The sequence below is a fragment of the Megalobrama amblycephala genome, linkage group LG24 (assembly GCF_018812025.1).
Source record: "Megalobrama amblycephala isolate DHTTF-2021 linkage group LG24, ASM1881202v1, whole genome shotgun sequence".
In the NCBI taxonomy this organism is placed as follows: domain Eukaryota; kingdom Metazoa; phylum Chordata; class Actinopteri; order Cypriniformes; family Xenocyprididae; genus Megalobrama; species Megalobrama amblycephala.
The window spans coordinates 22,700,370-22,716,993 of NC_063067.1; the positions used below are offsets into that span (position 1 = coordinate 22,700,370).

At 37.7% G+C, this 16,624-nt stretch overlaps 1 protein-coding gene across 1 annotated transcript in view; it reads left to right on the forward strand.

Moving 5' to 3' along the window:
- Positions 1-5,666: 5,666 nt before the first annotated feature.
- Positions 5,667-16,624, forward strand: part of iqsec1a (IQ motif and Sec7 domain ArfGEF 1a) — a 95,272-nt gene continuing 84,314 nt past the window's right edge. The window contains 3 exon segments of the mRNA XM_048178478.1: positions 5,667-6,242; positions 11,590-11,619; positions 11,840-11,947. Of these exon segments, the coding sequence (XP_048034435.1) occupies positions 6,013-6,242; positions 11,590-11,619; positions 11,840-11,947 (368 nt within the window). The 5' untranslated portion in view covers positions 5,667-6,012.

The window sequence follows — 16,624 nt, forward strand, 5'->3', positions numbered from 1 at the left end:
TGCTATTGGTTTTATTTAAATTTTTTTAATATAATTTCTTATTCTAAAGTTAGTGATTTTTTTTTACATTTGGTTTATTGAAATACATAATTTGTGAATACAATCTGACTCATTTTTTTTTTAGTGGCATTTTAGCAGATGGCAGATCAATATCCAGAATCAACTTTAATTTAGATCATCGTTTAAGTATAAAAAAAAAAAAAAAAAAAAATTAGTATGCAAGCTAATGGTGTAGTTAAGTAATTTCATGGTAAATAGGTAAGAAAGTACCTCATATCCCCCAAAATTCACCCAAAAATGAAAAGTGTCATTTATTACTCACCCTCATGTCGTTCCACACCTGTAAGACCTTTGTTCATCTTCGGAACACAAATTAAGATATTTTTGATGAAATCCAATGGCTCCGTGAGGCCTGCATAGGGAGCAATGACAATTCATCTCTCAAAATCCATAAAGGTACTAAAACATATTTAAATCAGTTCAGGTGAGTACAGTGGTTCTACATTAAAGGTGCCCTAGAACGCTTTTTCACAAGATGTAATATAAGTCTAAGGTGTCCCCTGAATGTGACTGTGAAGTTTCAGCTCAAAATACCCCATAGATTTTTTATTATTCAATTTTTTAACTGCCTATTTTGGGGCATAATTATAAAAGAATGGTGTTTGAGACTCATTGTATGTCATTTCTATGTACAGAACTCTAATTTAACTATGCCGAGGTAAATTCAATTTTCAATTCTAGGGCACCTTTAATATTATTGTAACGGAGCAGGACTCAAGGTAAGATCCAAATGCAGCTTTATTAAAAGGTGAGCGTGGTTGTACAGGCAGGGGTCAGATAACAGCAAACAGGTACAGCAAGGAACAGGCAGAATCGTAGTCAGGAACAAGCAGAGGGTCAGGGCTGGCAGATATCAATCACAGGTCAGTATACAAAGCAAAGGTCAGGACAGGCGGCACAGGATCGTAGACGGGAAACAGACAGGCAGACAAGATATAAACGCTTGGAGTTGTACACAGAGGCAACAAGACTTTGCGGTGAGGCAGTGTGTGTATGAGTCTTTTACAGTCCAGGTAATGTGTGGCAGCTGGGTGTGGTGATTAGTGTGGAGTGATTGTGAAGTGAGTGCAGGTGATAAGCAATGGAGGATCATGGGAAATGTAGTCCGGGATGTGACAGGAACAGAGACGTGATCGTGACAATTATAAAGCGATGAGATTTTTTTTTTTTTTTTTGCGCCAACAAAACAAAATAATGACTTTTTAACAGTATCTAGTGATGGCCAATTTCATAAAACTGGTTCTTGAAGCTTCGGAGCTTTACGAATAGAATCAGTGGTTCGGAGCGCCAAAGTCACATGATTTCAGCAGTTTGGTGGTTTGATACGTGATCCGATTCACTGATTCGACACAAAAGATTCATTACGCTCTGAAGCAGTGTTTAGAAATCGGCCATCACTAGATATTGTTAAAAAGTAGTTTTTGGGTTTTTTTGGCTCACAGAAAATATTCTCATCGGTTTACAATATTAAGATAGAACCACTGAATTGAACTGATTTAAATATGTTTTTGTACCTTTTATGGATCTTGAGAGAGGAAGTACCATTGCGGTCTATGCAGACCTCGCTGAGCCATCGGATTTCATCAAAAATATCTTAATTTGTGTTCCGAAGATTCACGAAGGCCTTGCGAGTGTAGAACGGCATGATGGTAAGTAATTAATGACATTATTTTCATTTTTGGGTGAACAAACCCTTTAAAAATTTTTATTTTTTATACAATTGCACTGTAAATGTGACCCTGAGTGTAAAGGCAAATTCATTTTCCTTTTACCCAGTGTGCATCTCAAACGAAGGCTGAATCCTATGAGTCTGTGTCCTTTCTAGTGCTTGAGGCTTGTAGGCTGGAGTCCTCAGCACTGAACACTAGTGATTTTAGGGCTCAAGCTGTAAAGTGCACAGGGCCCGATTGTTTCCTAAAGATTATTATTATAGGGGTCCAAGAAGGTGCAGGAACACTATTGTTTTTGTACTAATTTTCTTCTTCTTCTTTCTGTATTTTGAATTTTTTAAGATTATATGTAGAAATATGACATACTTTTTTGAACTCTTCAAGGCCATTGGTCAGATCTTGACCATGTTTTGCACACAGCAGCTATAGGGACTGTGCTAGAAAAAAAGTAGAATTTGAACCACTAAAAATCTGTATTGATGCTGTAACCTGCTCTAATAATATGACTTGGCTATATGTATCCACTCACCCAGGTCCTACTCGCCCCATGATGCGCGGGCTTTGAACCTGGGTCTCTGGCGTGGGAGTCGGATGCTCTAACAAGGAGGCTAAAGGCTACGGCCTCTAGCATCAGTCGCTAGAGCATCTCTCGAGATCAGAGGAGTGAGGTTTACTTGCCCAGCAACTACTAGCTGGCCTCCGTTACATATATAACCATGGATGCAGCAGCCATCAGGTTTCAGCAGCTGATCACGTCAAATCTGAATGGCCTACCTTTATAAAAATGGATATATTTGTACGATATCTACATTTCTCAAAAGCATCGTAAGCCTTATGATGTTTTTGAGAAATGCAGCTCTGAATAGTAACCTTAAATAGTAAAGTTTTATTTCTTCAGAGGCTCTTTAATGCAGGCTTGTGATTGGTGGAGACTTTAACATCACTTAAAGGGATAGTTCACCAAAAAATAAAAATAATTGCATGATTTACTCACCCTAGGTGTATATGACTTTTTTCTTTCAAATGAACACAATCAGAGAAATATTTATCTCTTCCAAGCTTTATAATGGTAGTGAATGGTACTTGAGATTTTGAAGTCCAAAAATAATGCATTCATCCATCATAAAAGTAATCCATACGACTCCAGAGAGTTAATAAAGGCCTTCTGAAGCAAAACTATGCATTTTTGTATAAGGAAAATATCCATATTTAAATCTTTATAAACTAAAATAACTAGCTTCCAACAGACGGCCATACGCAAGTCGATTCCAGTGGAAGAGTGAACTCTGACCCGACACATGACGCAATGACGAATGCGTAAATGCAGAGGAGAGAGCAAAACAAAACACCGGTCACGAATTAGAAGTCTAAAACAAGACATTTTAAAGAGAAATGTCGGAGGATTTCGATATAAGAGCAGAGGAGCTTGAGTTTGTTGCACAGCTCATTTGTTTGAACCGCAAGAAGCATCTAAGCTTACAATACTCCTACATCCTGCGTCATACATCACGTCACGGGTTAATCTTGTGGCATTCAATTTGCGTATACGGCCGTCTGCGGGAAGCAAGTAATTATAGTTTATAAAGTTTTAAATATGGATATTTTTCTTACAAAAACCCATTGCTTCATTTCAGAAGCGTTTCATTTTTTATTAACCCACTGGAGTCGTATGGATCACTTTTACGATGGAAGGATGCATTATTTTTGGACTTCAAAATCGAGACCCCCATTCACTGCCATTATAAAGCTTAAAGAGCCAGGATATTTTTTTATATATCTCAGATTGTGTTCATCTGAAAGAAGATAGTCATATACACTTAGGATGGCTTGAGGGGGAGTAAATCATGGGATAATTTTCATTTTTATTTTCATTTTCGGGTGCACTAACACTTTAATCCTGAACTAGATGTGAGCACAAAGATCTCAGGACATGCTTCATGAGAAAACCGAATCTGTCAGATGTCAGGAGAAGAAAAACGGCATGAGCAGGAGGTGACCACACACACACACACACACACACACACACACACACACACACACACACACACACACACACAAGGCTCCAGTGCCTGATTACACTGTTCTCATGTGGAAAGTGACATACGACTGAGCCTTTCTCTGAACATGAGCAAAAGTAATGAAAGATGCTTGATTTCAGCCGTGTTAGTCTTCTTTTTTTTATAGGTCTGGCAGAGCAATTTTCTAGTAGAGTAATTTTAAGATGTTATATCCTTAGTATTTTTTCACATCATTACATTGTTTTCTGAAACAAATTAAAAAAACATTTTTGAAAAAATGATATTTATTCATGTACTATGTCCTCTACATGTAGTTGTTTAATTTCGGCGTGAGTTTAAAATATTCTAACTGTCCCCCAGAGTGAGTTTTTTTAAGGCGACCGTTATTTTAGAATGTTTGCCTTTAAGTTTCCAACGCGTCTTGCGTTCACGAGCGCTGAAAGCAGCCACTAACAGTGACAGAGAGCTATTATTTTGTTTTTCCTTGTTTATTTAAAATTTCACAAAGCTTACCATGTCATCAACTATTATATCCTCCAAATATGTGTGAGTGTGTTTTGTCGTTTAAAACCTTTATAAATGATCAGATCTATAAAATGGGCGCCGCCAAGTTTGCGCTGCAGTTTTTTGAATTTAGTATTTTTTCTGGAAGAATAATAGAGTAAACATCATTACATTGTTTAGAGCATAAGAAACAAATAAATTTTTTTTTTGAAAAATGATATTTTACGCGCGTCCGTTCGCAGCCAGAGCGCGAAAGCACATATGTTATGCTATGTCCTCTAGTGGACACCAGGACTAAGTTGTTTAAAAAATAACATGAAATTGAAATTACATGTATAGGCAAAAACATTTTTTTTTTTTTTAATCACCAATCAATTTCTAGCCTTCAGGATTTTTTTTAACCAAACTTTAAAGATGTTTCTCAACTATGTTATGAAAGATATAATGGAATTAATTGATATACCATTTTACTTTATGCAATATGTGGGTAAAACTGCCACACATGGATTTCCCCATTCAATACAATGCATCTATACACTGTATCTAATTTGCATATTAATGTGTTCTTGGAGCAACATGTAATGAAAAAAGAATTACGTAATGTAATAATGGGAGTAATAATTGGGAGCATTTTCATAATAATATCTAATAATTAAAAGAAATATTATATATTTTTTTTATAATTTCCCTATTCACTCGTTGTGTCTCCTAAAATGCCTGATAAACATGATTTAAGTCCCGGTGTCCTCTACGAGGTCATGTGTGAAATCAATGTCCTGTTTCGTAACAGAAAGTCATATTTTGATTAGAAACCCCATAACATTTTCCTGAGATGTTGATTTATAACAAAACAATTTGAAAATTAATCTGAAAAATGATATTACAAAATATTATCATATTTCCATAAGAGTGCTAATTTTGATTTTCAGTCATATTTAAAGACCAAGGAGTTGTTATTGTCATGGTGAAACCTCTACAAATTTGTTATCTCTGCAAAGCCCTGAATGTGCTCTTTACTAAAATTTCTTTACTAAAATATAATGTCCACTGCAGAGGACAGAAGTCTATTCCCGGGAGGATATGTAAAATTACACTTGTTTTAAGTTTTATTTAAATAATGTCAGCTGTCAAAAGAAATTATCTCATACACATTCACATTATCATTGAAAGGTATCTGCTAACTGCTTAACAATTTACACAGCAAAACATTAATATTCTACAATATTAAAATGCTACTAACTGTACTGCCATATATTGTATTGAACCGTTGAGACGCTGAACTGTAATAATCCATTCAAAAACATCTACACTAAGACGCGACGCGACAAACTCAGAACGCTGCGGCACTGCAAGCGTGACGCGTCTTTCAGGGTTGCGGGTGCAGTCGTGACGTAGCAACTAGTCGACCAATCAAGGCCTTTGTTTATGCGTGCGGCGGGTTTATTCGACGTCGCGCGTTTGCAGTGTAGACAGCTGCGTTGTTGCGTCGCGTTGCATGCTGCGTCACAATTTAAGTGCTTTCTGGTGTGAGGCCAGTGGATTTAATATTCTCTTCTGAACTGAACTGTAATGGAAACTATATTTAACTTATAGCTATATTACAACCTCTAGTGGCACAAAGCCAAGAGACGCAGAGTCAGTGTTTCACATCAGCATGGCTGAGCGCGGGACGTGCGCTCATGTCATACATCACAGCGCGTCATTTTATCGGGGAAACGGGGAACATTTGACCCAGGTTAGTGAGGTTGAATGAGAAGACGATGGACAGCCGGACCGAGAATCCGACGAAGGCGGCGGGCTATCTGAAGGAGCTGAATAAGATCATAGAGACCCAGCAGACGCTGCTGGAGCGGCAGAAGAGGCGCATCTTCGAGCTGGAGCAGCATGTGTCCGACCTGTGCGCCGAGAACAGCCGCCTGAGGCACGAGTACCAGCGGCATCTGCTCACCTGCAGACTGCGCTCCGTCCGGGACAACAGCCCGCAGCAGCAGTAAGAGTCCCCTACTCACATTACATGCTCACAATTGCTAGCCTATGAAGGTGGACACCAATACACTGATTTATTTATTGTGATGTATTTTTTTAACTAGAGCTAGTCTATGTGTTTGGTTTAATATTGATAAAGACTTAATTGCAGTGTTCCCTACGTCCAAAATACTATTAAAGTAGGCTTAAATGTGTCTTTTTTTCATCAGTTAATGCTTTTAGCTGTAGTTAGTCTTCCAGTCTGACCACAATGTGCCCAAAACCATTCAAAACCAGCCATCAAACCAATCTGGGAAACCAGCTTAGGCTGGTTTAAGATGGACTGTCAATCTCAAAAAATGTCTGCCATTCTTAATTGGTGTGTGTGATGAGTGTGTGACTCAAGAGGTCACATGAGCAGTCAGTGTTGCAGGTGTTGGTTGAATGTACTCCCACTTTAACACCAAGTGATAAAATGTCCAAAGTTTGCTATGCTCAGGAAATCCTCCTGGTACCCCTGTGTCTCACACCTCTGCTCTGCAACAACCTCTAAACATGTCAGGTGACATAAGTAGCTTTACACACTGTACAAATCACAACATCACACTTTAGTATCCCCCTCTTGGTTGATTTTCTTTCTTCTTCCCAGTCTGTGGTTATTTCAAGCATTAATAGAAGAACCACACTTCTTGACAAGAAAGGAGTGGGATTCAAACTTCAGCTGACAGGTCACATGACCTGCCTGCCACCGCAAAGCCTGTTACAGCAACTACTGAATGAAGACAGATATACCAATGATCTGACATTGGATGCCCGATTGGATCTTCCTCTTTCATGGCGAAACATTAAATTTTGTCAGGCTGCCACAGACACACCCTTCAGTGAAAACTCCAGATCTTCACAAAGGGTTAGGGGTTAGTTCACCCAACAATAAAAATAATGTCATTTATTACTCACCCTCATTTCGTTCCACACCCGTAAGACCTTTGTTAATCTTCGGAACACAAATTAAGATATTTTTGATGAAATCCAATGGCTCAGTGAGGCCTTTATAGAGAGCAAAGCCATTTAAACTCTCAAAGTCCATAAATGTACTAAAAACATATTTAAATCAGTTCATGTGAGTTCAATGGTTCTATCTTAATATTATAAAGCGATAAGAATACTTTTTGTGCACCAAAAAAACAAACTAAATAATGACTTTAACAATATCTATATGGGCCAATTTCAAAACAATGCTTCTTGAAGCTTCTGAGCTTTACGAATCTTTTGTTTCAAATTAGTGATTCAAATTAGTGATTAGTTGACATTAGTGATTCTCCTATCAAACGGCTAAACTGCTGAAATGACGTGACTTTTGCTCTTCGATTCACTGATTCGATTTGTAAAGCTCCAAAACAGTGTTTTGAAATCGGCCCATATAGATATTGTTGAAAAGTCATTATTATTTATTTATTTTTTTTGGCGCACAAAAAGTATTCTTGTCACTTTATAATATTAATATTGAACCACTGAACTCACATGAACTGTTTCAAATATGTTTTTAATACCTTTATGGACCTTGAGAGTTTCAATGGCTTTGCTCTCTATAAAGACCTCAGTGAGCCATTGGATTTAATCAACAATATCTTAATTTGTGTTCTGAAGATGAACGAAGGTCTTATGGGTGTAGAACGACATGAGGGTGAGTAATAAATTACATTATTTTAATTTTTGGGTGAACTAACCCTTTAAAATCGCAAACGCCTTTAGATTAGACTGACCAAATATGATGTTGATCTAATTAAAGCTCTAGGAGGAGTTTGTTAAAGTACCACATCTGGAAATGGCATAAACTGCTGCAAAAATTTTGCACAGAAAATTCAAAATATCTCAGTTCCTGTTGGGTTTTAAGATTTTGCACCCAGGACTTTTTTGTTGGTACTGGGCTGTTACATGTGTCTATCGAATTTTATACCTGTACGTGAAACGTAGTGCGAAGGGTGCTTAATTGAAATTTTGTAGGTGGTGCTAATGAGCCATTTTGCCACACCTAAGTCTGAAACCCATATCAGATGTAAATTTTCACCACTTCTGACACATGTGCAAAGTTTCATGAGTTTTTAAGCATATTTAGGCCCTCAAAAATGTGATTCATTTAGTAGAAGAACAATAATTGACTGAGCAATTAAAATAGGGTCCTCACACCATCGGTGTTCGTGCCCTAAATATAATGTTATTCCTTGGAGCCAGAGTGGGAGGAGCACAGAGCACAACATCTGCCATAAATCAATGGCTCCTGACACTTCCCGCCAGGCAGCCGACCACTGGCAGGTCACATGACCCAGCTCTCTATTCAGATGCTGAATCAGGGAAACTGTGGGGACGGGAGGACTTTACAGGAAGCTGGAGGACACATCAGAGTTCGTTCTGTGTGGTTTTGTCCAGCCAGTTGAGTGGTGAATGATCTTTCCTGTGAGAAGTGACAGTGAATATGAGCAGGAGCTCTGAATACATGAGTGGTCTGCCAAACACATTCATTCAGAAATACAGTCGGGAGTTGCGCTCGTCTTTATTCGAAACAGCTTATCGAATGAGAAAACAAATGCTTTTGTCCACAAAAGCATTAAATCCATGAAATATTGATATATTATCCATTGTTTGCATCACATTTCTTCTGAATGATCTGCTCTCCATCATCGTTCTTCAAGAAATTATGCAACATGTGCAGCGTTTATGTTGTAAAACTATATGTGATCGTGTATATATCTCACAAACAAATGAGTCCGCGTCCAAAGTATAATTTTTCAAAATGCAACAATTTTAGTTATAATATCCAAGCAGTGCTGTCGGAGTTTTATAATCCTCCTGGCTTTGTCATTGTAGGAAATCTCACAAACAAAACTTTTAGCCAATGCCATGATCCAACAGTGTGTGTTCTGTTTATCTTCCGCATGTGGGCACATCTACACAAGCGTCTCGAGTCTCGACCATTAATGCAGCAAGCCATATTATTTTGTAATTGTATAAAACAATTCAGAAAAAAAGCACAAACATAGCAGAGATGCCAAATTCAGCGGCTGGAATTAGCTGAGATAAAGTGACGGCTCACAGACCGCTGCGGAAATCGACCTGTCACTCAAGTGACCACGCCCTTAATTATGCAGAAGGCTTCAAATAATTTAAACGGATGAGTTCTAAAAATTCACCCCACTCAGAGCTGTCATGAAGGGCAAAATTAACAGTATAGGCCAAAACCACAAATTGTACCAGCTGTAAACATGTTTTTTTCTGCTGTAAAGTTGGGCATTTTAACATGGGGGTCAATGAGATTCTGCTCTTGTTTGGAGCCTGTTCCTAGCGGCCAGTCAATGAATCGCAGTTTAAGTCACTTCCGTATTGGCTTCAAGAGAAACTGGGGGAGGTTGCAGCTTGGTAAGGGGCCATTCACATATCACGTCTAAAAACGCGTGGAAAGCTCGGCCGTACCACTTTCTCCTCCTTTCCAAAGCGCTTGCGCTCCCATGGTGTCTGTCTTTGCTATACAACCATGAACTGTGCTCTCCACGATGACGAGGAGATTTCTAGCTCTTGCATTAGATTTACTACTAGATATATGGAGATGAGAAATAAAAACCCGCCCTGTACAGCTATGATCAGCTGTTCGGCTGAGCTTTCAGTGTTGTTATGGAAAGGCCGAAGCTGATTGGTTGGTTCTTGTCAAATGACCTATGGTGCGCTTTCGGCATTCTGAAAAGTTGAGATGTTTTCATCTCGCTGCAAAATTTTCTGCCTGCAATACCGGAGGCTGCACTTTTAGGACCGCAGCAGTTTCAGGACCGCATTTCTAGGACCCTAGTTTTTGTGTTAGCGCCATCTAGTTTTAAATATTTAAACAGGGTTTCCAATGGGTAGGTTTAGGGCTTGGGGTTGGTTAGGACAATATTTCAATTAAATTGAATCAATAGCATTACCAATTGGTAGGTTTAGAGCTAGGGGTTGGTTAGGACAATATATAAATTAAACTTAATCAATAAAACAACTAGGGTCCTAGAACTGCGGTCCTAGAAATGGGGTCCTGAAAATGCTAAACGCTCTGCCTACAAAGGCTGAGTTGATTTAATGGACAAAACACTTACGGTGGCTGTGGCTTTGCCTTTTCCGGTGGCCCATCACCCAGAATAGCCCCTATATGTTTCCTCTTCAGATATTCATGCATCGAGCTTGTGCTGCTGTGATATGCCAACGAAACCAGTGTACAAACCACCTTTTTATTATCAGCTAATCTGAAGTACTCCCATACTTTAGACCCCTTTGGCCTTTAAAAAAAAACTTTTGCTAACCACCTCATTTGACATCACACTCGTCTCCGCTTCACCCATCATCCTTGGAAACTTTGGGGTGATGCACGTAACGTTAGCTCACACTTGTGGTGTGGAAGAAACGGTTGTTATAAAGTGTGAAAATGAAATGTAAAATTTAAAATAATATAAAATGATCAGTCAATTAAAGATATTGACGTGGACTAATTATCAGCGTCGACGTAGTCGATTATATCGACCAATTGCGACAGGCCTAGACGTGCTATACACTACAATGTGTACTCAACCATCTATGAGGTTTATAATGTGATTTGGTAACACTTTATTCCAGGGTTTAATTCTCACTTTTAACTAGTTGCTTATTATCATGCATATTACTAGGATATTGGCTGTTTATTAGTGCTCATAAAGCACATATTAATGCATTATTTTGCATGACCATATTCTACATCCCTTAATCCTTCCCAATACCTAAACTTAACAGCTAACTTACTAACTATTAATAAGCAGTAATTAGGAGTTTATTGAGGCAAAAGTTGTAGTTAATAGTGAATGTGTTCCCCATACTAAAGTGTTACCGGTTATTTTGTTATCCAGAATATATCTATCCTGATATATGGTTTTGTTAAAGGTGCTCTAAGTGATCCTGGGTGGAAGTAACTTCATTCGAAGTGTTGTCAAACAAAACAGAGGCTAGCTAGACCCTCCCTCCTCCTCCTCCTCCCTCTCCCCTCCGTGCTTCCTGAAACAGTCATGAACGCGCATTTAAAATCATTCTTGTCGGTTATTGGCTGGAGCATGTTTATTATGTTTCGTGGTCCAGGCTGCACCAGTTTGTTTTTATTGCCGTTTTTGGAGCTCGTGGCGACTACAGAGACCGCGTTTTTTTACAGTGTGTTCACGGGACAGGCAGCTAGCGGATAGTGAGGAGATGTTTGCTGTATGTGACAAAAAATGTTTTGGCCTAAAAACGCGTGACATTGCTTAGAGCACCTTTAATATATGGTGATATACTTGTTCTGCTCTGCTTAGAGATTTAATTTCCTGAAAAATACCATTTGTGTGTTCCAGATCAGAATATGGCAGCACAAGAATCGTCAGGTATGTCTTATGTTTGCTTCTATTGTACATAATGTCCATTATAATCCACATTACTCTGAGTAGCTGCTAACACATTGCTAGATGTTTGTATTTTCATGTGGATGTGTCACACTAGGTGACAGCAGCTGTCCCAGTCCTCATCCACTTTATTTGATAGGAGCAGTATCAGCTTGGACACTCTGCTCATACTCTTGTGATGTTGAATGTGTGTGTTCTGCAGAAGACACACCTCACTTCCTGTGGAAGTGACAGACATTCCCAGCAACCTCAGACCGGCCGTTTGCAGGAGAACTGTGCCCAGCCGACAGTGGACATCTGCAACTCTTGGGTACAGTCAACTCTATTCTTTATTTGGATTGTATAACACTAGAAGTTTATTTTTGTTGTAAATGATAGTATTTTATAGCAAATAAAACACACTGTAATTATTCCCTTTATGATGAAAACTTTACAGTAAGTCACAATGCATTAATTTTTACTACTTTATTAATGATAGTATATTATAGCTCATATAACATACAGAAGTAACCTCTTCAGTTCATTCGGCGCTTTATTAAATAAACATCAGCCGAAACACCCACAGAATTTTATTTATATTTATAATAGCAGATACAGTTTTTAATTAACAGAATAAAAGTAAAGTTTAAATGAGTGTTAAACTAGTGAAGCATCAGATAGATTCACTTCATGATGTGTGTGTATAAATCACACATATACTGCATCAATCTGGTGAAAACACTGAATGTATGATAAGACATAAGCTCAGTGAGGACATGTGATGAATGTGTCAGTAGTTTGATGCTTATCTTACTAAAATTTAACTTTACACAGTAATGTCCTCCATTTGGCTTTGACAGTGAGTTTGTTGCTGTGAAAAAAAGAAACAGGTTTGGCAGTCTATGTGAATGACACAGATAGCAAAAACTATAAGTGTATATAAAAGATAATGAACATAGGCAATTAAGGCTGATAATTACAGGTGCTGTAACCATTTATTTTCTGAAAGAACACGGATAAGATGTTGCCAGATATTTGACCGATATCACTGAAATATGCGCTGTGAGAAATCCCAGCTGTCTCTGTGACAGCAGTCAGGGTTTAACTTTTACTTCCAGACATGATTGCTGAATGTTAAATTGAATAAATGAATGCATTCTCAAAAATACCATAATGTATTGTTGAATGTACAGTTGAATATACAGAATATACAGGCTATTTAACCCTTGTAAGCTATTCGAGGCCTTTTTGACCCCAAATGCTAAAATTAATTTTTTTTCTCTTGATCCAAATGGCATGAAACTTTGCAACACTGTCAACACTTTGTAGATCTATAAGAAAAGAGCCCTGGAGAAAATGGATAAAATTCATCCTCAAAATCAGAAGAACACACATACACAGAAATGAAGTGGCAACACTTTAAAAGATCCACAAGTCAAAATGATCATGCTTACACACACACACACACACACACACACACACACACACACACACAGATGAAAGGATGAGACAATACAATTTAGTACAAACTTCAGTACAAAACTTACTTTAGTATAAAAAACTTTCTAAAAATCTTGGACAAAAAGTGACTTTTATTGTTATAATTGTGATTTCATAATATGTACATATGAATCCAACTGAAAAAAAACTTTATGGAAAGATGTCTTTCAGTTAGTCAAAAAACATATCAAATAGCAGTAGTGCAGCTCTATAGCCATCTATTGGTGACTTTTTTTCTTTTTCTTTTAATTTTAAAGCTATATTTTCCAATGGATGGCAAAAATGTTACACTAAACCATGGCAAATTGTCCATGTTATCTCTGTGAATGAAAATTAGACATGTGGAGCTTTTTAAAGTGAATTTTACATAATTTATTTTTTAAGGAAATTTTATTAATTTTATTTATATAAATTTAAAACATGCCATAAATTCCACCAAAACTGCACAAATATAGAGTAAAACATTAATAAAATGAGATTTAAAAAAACAAAAAAAAAACCCAAATCATTTTATTGTCAGCAGCCTGAGTATACATCCCAAATGAACCTCTTACAAGGGTTAACTTATTTTAGTGCAGAAATTGAAATAGTGACTTTATATTGGTATGTGAGCTGCTTATACTGGATATTTTAACATTGTTTGAAATGTTCATGCTTGAATGTGTTGAGATGTGTTATGTGGATATTACTATTCCAGATGTGAGACTTGAAGGTGACCTGGAGCTTTCCTCCCGTTTCACTCTGTGCTTCAGCCGTTTTCACTGACTGGGAAGAAACACTTTAATTTTAAGTCTAGGATCTTTTCAGTCATCATGTCTTGATTGCTAATTAACACACACCTAGAGCTACAAAAACCATTCATCACTTAAATGTTGATTACCAATGAATCAATAGAGGATTGGATTGAGGGTTGAGACTCATCATGTTTTGCAAATATACACTCACCAGCCACTTTATAAAGTACATCGGCTGAAGTTCAAACTGAGTATCAGAATGGGGAAGAAAGGTGATTTAAGTGACTTTGAATGTGTCATGGTTCAATCTCTGAGGAATGTTTAAACACCTTGTTGAATATATGCCACAAAAAATTAAGGCAGTTCTGAAGACAAAAGGAGGTCCAACCCGGTACTAGTGAGGTGTACCTAATAAAGTGGCCTGTGAGTGTACTGTTATATATATATACCTATAATACAGTATACTGTGATTACTAGCATAATACTGTAAGTGATGCACGAGTACTGAAAGCCGTATTTCAACTGATTACTGCCACTTTAAGACAGAAGCTATAACATGTGACATGGTTACCACAGAAATATGATACATGACAGGTCTATGTATGTGAGCGTGATTGTACATCTGCGTTTACTCATGCAGTGCAGTGAATGTGATAAGAATACACCCAGAGGACACTCATATTCATGTGATGTGTGGCAGAGCTTTCAGCTCAGAGCTCCGGGAGCATCACAGAAATGAGCCGTCTGAAACAAAGCCTCGTTCCAGGGCAGCGCCGTGTCCTTCACGCTCATGGCACGAGCTGTCAGTTTGTGTTAGCAGAGACAGAGGGAACCGGTCCAGACATGTAGGGCCTATGAAATCGGTCTTATTTCTTCTCAAATTGTTTATTTTTCCCCCAAATTCTGTTTTCTGTTTTATTTTTCTGGACTCCATTGTAATTGTTTAATGAAAAGTTTATAATAAAAAAGCATGTCTAATCATTAGAATTCACAACAATTTAATTTAATGCAATTTTAACAATAATATGGCCCTATGATTGAATACAAATTTATTATCAAAAATGTACAAATTCCTTTTATTTTTTTTTTATTTTTTTTGGCAAACAAAATACTGCAAAACAGGTTTACTGTTTAAAACATGGACGAAAAATGTCTGATATTACTTAAAAAAATGTTTTAATATACTGCATTATGACTTTTTTGTGTGAAGTACAGTACTGTGCAAAAGTCTTAGGCACGTCAGTATTTTCACCCCCCAAAAAAGGTTTTAAGCCAGTTATTTATATCTTTTGCTGTAGTGTGTCAAAAGGAAATATCCGTTCACATTTCCAAACATTCATTTTGCCATTAATTGTAATAATCCAGTGAGATTTTTGAATACACAATAAGACTGATAACAGCCTGGTGCTCCACATGGAGATCAGAGCTCACCATCATCAAATCCCGTCTTTGATGAAGAAACATTATAAAACTGAGACAGACCAAATCCAGAAGGACTGTGGCCGTGTCTCCAAGAGATTTTAAGAAACCTGCCTCCAAAGCTACCTGAAAAATGATGCCCAAGTGTACCTGGACAAGAGCTGTTTTTAATGCAAAGGGTGGTCACACAAAATATTGTTTTGATTTGTTTTGATAAATAAAATCTATTTATAACAGTATTTTTTAAAAACATCCTCACTTTAGAGCATTTTTACACAAGTGCCTAAAACTCTTCACAGTACTGTATCTTTGCAGGCAGGTTTCTTCAAGCATCTTAGAGACACAGCCACAGTTCTCCTGGATTTGGTTTGTCTCCGTTTCATCTGTTTCTTCATGTAATCACAGACGAATTCGATGATGGTGAGATCTCTGTGTGGAGCACCGGCTGTTGTCAGGCTCCTTGTGTATTCAAAAATCTCACTGGATTATTACAATTAATGCCAAAATGAATGTTTGGAAATGTGAACGGATATTTCCTATTGACACACTACAGCAAAAAAAATATAAATAACTGGCTTAAAACCTTTTTTGGGGGGTGAAAATACTGACGTGCCTAAGACTTTTGCACAGTACTGTACATTCTACTGTAAAGTAGTAACAAAGTCCCTTTAAGACAAGTCATTTCACTCGGCGGCCATCTTTGAAACGCCTCTCAGGCATTTCAACAAGTGCAGGCCCTATCTCTTTGAATGGGGAAACATCAAATTCTCCAAAGCTGTTTGCCAAGCTTTCGATTAAATTTCATATTTGAAATAACCAATGAAATCTGACAACTGTCTTCATAAATTTTGTTTCTAAACGCTTCGAATCATGACAAAAAAACTGTATTTTTAAAGCTGGAATCAAGCTAATGCGCATGTGCGCAGTCCTAAATGCGTGTCTCTTGCGCCTCATTTCGGAGGTGCACGTCTGACTGTTTCTATAGGAACCAGTGCTTCTAACGGCCACTGCAGTGATGCGTGACTTTACCAGTCGACGATTGGCTCTTATTTTGAAGGCGGGACTTATTCCGCCATATTGCGCGTTGCACTTTCTCCCATTCAAAACAATACAAGTGACGTGTCTTGTGTTATTCTATAGTCTTTGGTAGTAATATATTTCTGTCATAATTTCTCCAAGTTAAGGCTAGTTGTAGTGAAGACCTTTGAGTTTGTGTGGGTATCTGGTGACAGTTTTTTTTCAAATGAAATGAAGTTCTGAAATCACCACGTGCTCGAGTATAAAACCGCACCGCTCACTTACAGAGACACGCAGAACATGCTGACATTCAAACAGCAGTCTTTTTTGTGGTCTAA